The sequence below is a fragment of the Chiloscyllium plagiosum genome, unplaced genomic scaffold, assembly GCF_037043375.1.
Source record: "Chiloscyllium plagiosum isolate Xiang-an unplaced genomic scaffold, Cpla_swu_hap1 HiC_scaffold_47, whole genome shotgun sequence".
Classification (NCBI taxonomy): domain Eukaryota; kingdom Metazoa; phylum Chordata; class Chondrichthyes; order Orectolobiformes; family Hemiscylliidae; genus Chiloscyllium; species Chiloscyllium plagiosum.
The window spans coordinates 7,855,663-7,861,940 of NW_028270185.1; the positions used below are offsets into that span (position 1 = coordinate 7,855,663).

General features: G+C 53.1%; 1 protein-coding gene across 1 annotated transcript; it reads left to right on the forward strand.

Moving 5' to 3' along the window:
- The first annotated feature begins 1,005 nt into the window (after positions 1-1,005).
- On the forward strand, positions 1,006-5,111 carry LOC122542937 (uncharacterized). Its single transcript, XM_043681079.2, has one exon. The coding sequence runs from the start codon at positions 1,059-1,061 to the stop codon at positions 3,027-3,029; it is 1,971 nt and encodes a 656-aa protein (XP_043537014.2). The 5' UTR covers positions 1,006-1,058; the 3' UTR covers positions 3,030-5,111.
- Positions 5,112-6,278: the final 1,167 nt, after the last annotated feature.

Consider the following 6,278-nt stretch of genomic DNA (forward strand, 5'->3'; position numbering starts at 1 on the left):
CAGCACAACCTCACGGCTCTTAAACTCAACCTAATGAAAGCCAACACACCATACGCTTTCTTAACAACCCTATCAACTATGGACATGGACCCCAAGATCCCTCTGTTCCTCCACACTGTCTTTACCCCTATATTCAGCATTCAAATTCCACCTTCCCAAATGAATCACTTCGCATTTATCCAGCTTGAATCAGATGGGTAATTATCTGTGACAATGAAACCATTACTCTTGGTTTTACGCAATAAGGAGCTTCGGGGGTTGAGGGGGTGACCTTATGGAGGTTGGAGAGGAGCATGGAGAGGGTAAATAGACAAAGTCTTTTCCCTGGGGTGGGGGAGTCCAGAACTAGAAGGTTTAGGGTGAGAGGGGAAAGATTTAAAAGGGGCAACTTTTTCACACAGAGGGTGGTGCGTGTATGGAATGAGCTGCCAGAGGAAGTGATGGAGGCTGGTACAATTGCAATATTTAAGAGGCATTTAGATGGGTATATGAATAGGAAGGGTTTGGAGGGATATGGGCCGGGTGCTGGCAGGTGGGACTAGATTGGGTTGGGATATCTGGTCGGCATGGACGGGTTGGACCGAAGGGTCTGTTTCCGTGCTGTGACTTTAATCAGAAGTCACACGACACTTGGTTATCGTCCAATTTGAAATCACAAACGTTCATCTGGTGAAGTCTTCTCATTTTGTCCAAGTCAGTCCAACACCGTCACCCGCACCATCCATGACTCTAATTCAGAGCCAACTCCATTCCAACTTGGAAACGAGAAAGTCTTGGTTTTGAGAGGGCAGAAAGGACTTGGATAGGGATGGGAGGGGAAGCCACATGGGTCTTGATAATGAGGAGGGGGAGGTGGGCCGCGTGATCATTGTAGTTAGTATTCAGAGGCAAGCAATGGTACCTGCAATCTGATTATTTTTCAGGGACTCCAGCCCACCATGAAGAGACTGCTGTGGACCCTCACTGCCCTGGGGCTCACGCTGTGCCCACTGAGGTTCTGTTCCCCGCCCTCTGACCTCTGCCTGCCTTGCGAGTGCACCAGCGCCTCCCCCAGGGCGATGTGGTGCATTGAGAAGAATCTGGGAACGGTCCCGCGGACCATCCCACCCGACGTCGAGGAGCTGTTCCTGCAGCACAACAACATCTCGGGTGTGGCGCCCACCCATTCCTGGGGGTCCCCCCTCCGCATCCTGGACTTCAGCCACAACCGGCTGGTCGCCGTGCCAACCGAAGCCCTGGCCTCCCTGCGTCAACTGAAGAAACTCTACCTGACCGGCAACTGGATAGCCACCTTGCTGCCCGGGTCCTTGAGCAACCTCACGAACCTTCAGGAGTTGCACCTGAGCGTCAACCGTCTTCAGGCTCTGAGCGCTGGCGCCTTCTCTGGCCTCTCCAATCTCCGGAGGCTCATGCTGAGTTTGAACAACATCACGAGCCTGGCCCCCGGTACCTTCGGTGCGCTCGGCCGCTTGGAGTTGCTGCAGTTGAACGGCAATCGGATTGTGACCATCCATCCCGGAGCTTTCAGGGGCCTTACTAACCTGAAGCAGCTCTACCTCCGAAGTAACATCATCCCGGCCTTGACCAAAGGAGCGTTAGACGGTCTTGACCAACTCCAGATCCTTAGTCTGAGCCACAACGACCTGCGTTCAGTGCCTGAGGAGGCCATGATGGACCTGAAGGGCTTGAAAGACCTTTACTTGAATAATAACGGCATCGCCTTCCTTCCCGAAGGGTTCCTGATCCGATTCGAGAAGCTCGTCATTCTGGACCTCAGCAACAACAGACTGTCCACGTTGCCGGAAGGTGCACTCCTCGGCTTGGACAGGCTGAGGCTGCTAGACCTGAGCTTCAATAACTTCAGCAGCCTCCCTCCTGGGGTATTCCGCCAACTGGGGAACCTGACCGTCCTGAACCTCTTCAACAACCACATCGACTCGCTGCCGGCGGCCATCTTTGAGGGCCTGGTCAACTTGAAGGAGCTGCACCTGGACAACAACCGCATCTCGGCCCTCCCGCCCGAGTTGTTTCGGAGGCAGGCGGAGCTCAGGGAGCTCCAGCTGGACAATAACCAGCTCTCGGGCCTGCCCCAGGAGCTGTTTGCCAACCTGACCAACCTGCGGACCCTGTACCTCGACAGCAATTGGCTGACCGCCGTCCCGGCGGCCATCTTCCGAGGCCTGGGGCACCTGAGGGAGCTCCAGATGGAGCAGAATGCTATTGACTTCCTCCCCGAGGGCGTCTTTGCTGGCCTGACGGAGCTGAGGGTCCTCCAGCTCAACCAGAACGCCCTCCGGTCTCTCCCCGGCAACGTCTTCGATGGGCTGGTCAACCTGAAGGAGCTACAGCTCAGTAGTAACCAGCTGTCTGCCATGTCTGAGGCCGTGTTCAGGAACCTCAGGAAGCTGAAAGAGTTGCATCTGGATGGCAACAGGCTGTCCTCCCTCCAACCTCTCATCTTCCAGGACCTTCAGAGGCTAGAGGACCTCCAATTACAGTTCAACCTCCTTCTCTCCCTCCCACCCCAGGTCTTCGCCCCGCTCCGCAAGCTGAAGAAGCTGCAACTGCATAACAACCACCTTGCTGCCCTGCTCCCCGGAACCTTCCAGAAGCTGGAGAGCCTCCGGGAACTGCACCTGGATAGAAATGCCATCTCCTCTCTCCCTGCGGGCCTCTTCCAGAGCCTCTCCCGCCTCAGCCTGCTGCACCTGAACTTCAACAGGCTCCGTGACCTCAGCAGCGGCCTACTCGAGCCCCTGGTCAGGCTGGAGCAAATCCAGCTCCACGGCAACCCCTGGGCCTGCGACTGCCCATCCATCTTGTACCTCAGCCACTGGCTAGAGGACCACCCCAAGGTGGTCCACGAGCCTGTCCAGTGTTCCTCGGACAGATCGCCGGTGGTGGCCGTGAGGAAGGCCTTCCCCTCCGTCCCTTCGCAATGCTCTTCTGCTTCCACTCCTGTCTTCTTCCGTCTGACAGCTGCCTCTTGCATCTGCTCCTGGCTTCTCCTCAGCACCTTGAGACCGTGAGACCAAAGCAGCAGAGGTAGGCCATCGAGCCTGCTCCGCCATTCTGATCATCCCCAACCACATCTTCCTGCCTTTTCCCACGATTCCCCTTCCTGACTAAAAATCTCTCTCTCCCTCTCAGCCTTGAATGGCCCATCCTCGACAGCCCTCTGCGGTAAAGAACTCGACAGATTCCCTCCCCTCAGAGAGAAGGTATTCCTCCCCATCTCTGTCTTCAATGGATGGCCCCTTACTCTGAGATGGTGCCCCCATGGGCCTAGACTCACCCACACGAGGGGAAACACCCTCCCCACATCTCCCCCTGTCAAGCCCCCTCAGAATCTTGTACACTTCAATAGAGTCGCCTCTCATTCTCCTAAATCCCAATGAGGACAGGCCCGATGTACTCCCCCTCTCCTCCCAAGACACTCCCACCAAACTTGGGATCAGCCGAGTGAATTTTCTCTGGACTGCCTCCCATGCCGGGATATCTTCCCTTGGATAGTGGACCCGCGACTGTTCATTGTGTTCCAGCCGTGGTCTGACTGTAAGACATGGGAGCAGAAATTAGGCCATTCAGCCCATTGACTCTCCTCCGCCTTTCAGTTGTATATCATTTTAGAAAAACCTCCCTACGTTTGCACACAATTTCTTTCGAAGTCAAGGCGAGCATTTTATTACCCGTTACCCACTGAACTTGGATGCTAGCTCTCCGTGATTCGTGTGCAAGGATTCTCCAATCCCTCTGGCCTGCAGCGTTCTGCAGTCTTTTAAACAATGGTCATCCCCTCCGTTCTTCCTGGCAAACCTCACGGTTTAGCATAATTTACTGCCATCTATGGAGGTTGTACCCACTCGCTTAACCCGTCTCTATCCCCCTGGGGAGGGGGGGGGAAAGAGTCTGTATGTCACCCTCACCCAGTTCCTTTGGGTTATCTGCTAATTTCCTCCTTAAAGTTGTCCATAAATGTTGTAAATAAAAGTGACCACTGCACTGGTCCCTGTGCCACTCCATGTTCCCTTCTGAAAATGTCTCCCTTATCCAAACACTGTTTCCTGTTTGTTAACCAATCGCTTAACCAGCAAGAACAGCAGCACCTCATTTTCCGCCTGGGAATTCTTCTGGACTCAACGTCGAGTTTAACAGTTTTAGAGTCTGAGGTATCTTACCCCATGTCTTCACCCCAACCCCCACACGCCAAATCTTGTTATCACTCGGTCTGCGACAACCCATGGTTAACCAAAACCTGGATATAGAGGGAAAACCAGGACAGAGAGAGAGCAAATCCTGGGACGGGGAGGTGGAAGGGAGAAAGTGAGCACTGCAGACGCTGGAGATCGGAGTTGATGCTGGAAAAGCACAGCTGGTCAGGCAACATTCACTCTCCTGGCTAGTCGCCACTATCCACTCCTTTGTCTCTCTCTCTCTCTCTTTCTCTCTTTGGATTGTATTTCCACCCATCGTTTACCCCTTACTGCCTCCCACCCTCTTCTGCACAAAACCCAACCCTCTCCTAGCTACCATCGGTTCTGAGGAAGGGTCACTGGAACGGTAATTCTGGTTTCTCTCCACAGATGCCAACAGACCTGCTGAGCTTTCCCAGCAATTTCTGTGCTTGCTCCTTCTTTGTTTGGTTGTGTTTTGACTATGGTGTTTGAATAAATTGTGTTTTACTTTAACGCTGAGTGGTTTGGGAGAAAGTGAGGTCTGCAGATGCTGGAGGTCGGAGTCGAGAGTGTGGTGCTGGAAAAACACAGCAGGTCAGGCAGCATCCGAGGAGCAGGAGAGTCAACGTTTCGGACATAAGCCCTTCATCAGGAGTGAGGGGAATAGTTTGACCAATTGAATTGTGTCTGGAACACGGCACCTGACATTTACCTTTAAAATAAGGAGAAAGGTCAGGTTCTAGGTTTTCCCTGGAGCGTCGGAGGCTGAGGGGTGACCTTATAGAGGTTGATAAAATCATGAGGGACATGGATAGGGGGAATAGACAAAGTCTTTTCCCTGGGGTATGGGAGTCCTGAACTAGAGGGCATAGGTTTAGGGTGAGAGGGGAAAGATATAAAAGGGACTTTTTCACACAGAGGGTGGTACGGGTATGGAATGAGCTGCCAGAGGAAGTGGTGGAGGCTGGTACAATTACAACATTTAAAAGGGATCTGGATGGTTATATGAATAGGAAGGGTTTGGAGGGATATGGGCCGGGTGCTGGCAGGTGGGACTAGATTGCGTTGGGATATCTGGTCGGCATGGACGGGTTGGACCGAAGGGTCTGTTTCCATGCTGTACATCTCTATGACACTATGACCATGGAGGGTGGGGGATGGGTGACTTGGAGTATAGCAACCTCTCAGTCAGAAGGGGTCTCTCTTTGGAATGAACCAAAGTGTTACACCCAGGGGAATGCTGGGTCGCGCCACCCTGGTGCTGACTAACATTGGCTCCCGTCTATCCAATGCCTTGCTTTTAAAATTCCCGGTATCCATCCATTGCCTCAATCCTGGAGAGGGTGCGGAGGAGATTTAATCAGGGTGTTGCCTGATCGTCACTGGAACGCAGGTGGTTGAGGTGAGGGGGAGGGAGTGCGACTTGAGAGAAGTCGGTAAGCTTGTGAATGGCATGGGAGATATGAGGCTGTTTCCCCAGGGTGTACTATCAGGGGACACAGGTTCAGGGATTGGGGTGGGTGGTGGGAGGGGCGTTTAACAGAGATGTGTGAGGCAGGGTTTTCACACAGAGGGTGGTGAGCACTTGGAACGTGTTGCCAGAGGAGACGGTAGAAGCAGACGGTGGATAGATTAAATTAGATTAGATTCACTACAGTGTGGAAACTGGCCCTTCGGCCCAAGCAGCCCACACCGACCCGGATACATGGATAGGAAGGGAATAGAAGGATACAGATCCCGGAAGTGAAGACAGTTTTAGTACAGAAGGCTGTAGAGGGCTGAAGGGCCTGTTCCCGTGCTGGATTGTTCATTGATCTTCGAGAGTTTCACTTATGAAGAGAGATTGGACAGACTGGGTTGTTTTCCTTAGAGCAGAGAAGATTGAGAGGGGGGACATGATTGAGATAAGACCAGATGACACAGGAACAGAAATTAGGCCATTCAGCCCATCTGCTCCGCCATTCAATCATGGCAGATAGGTCTTTCAATCCCCATTCTCCCACTTTCACCCTGTAACCCCTGATCCTCTTGACAATCAAGAACCTATCTATCCCAGTCTTAAATATCCCCAATGACCCGGCCTCCACATCCTTCTGTGGCAGT

What these genes read in the sequence shown, in the direction of transcription:
- LOC122542937 (XM_043681079.2), top strand. Translation starts at nt 1,059, where the DNA reads ATGTGGTGCATTGAGAAGAATCTGGGAACGGTCCCGCGGACCATCCCA.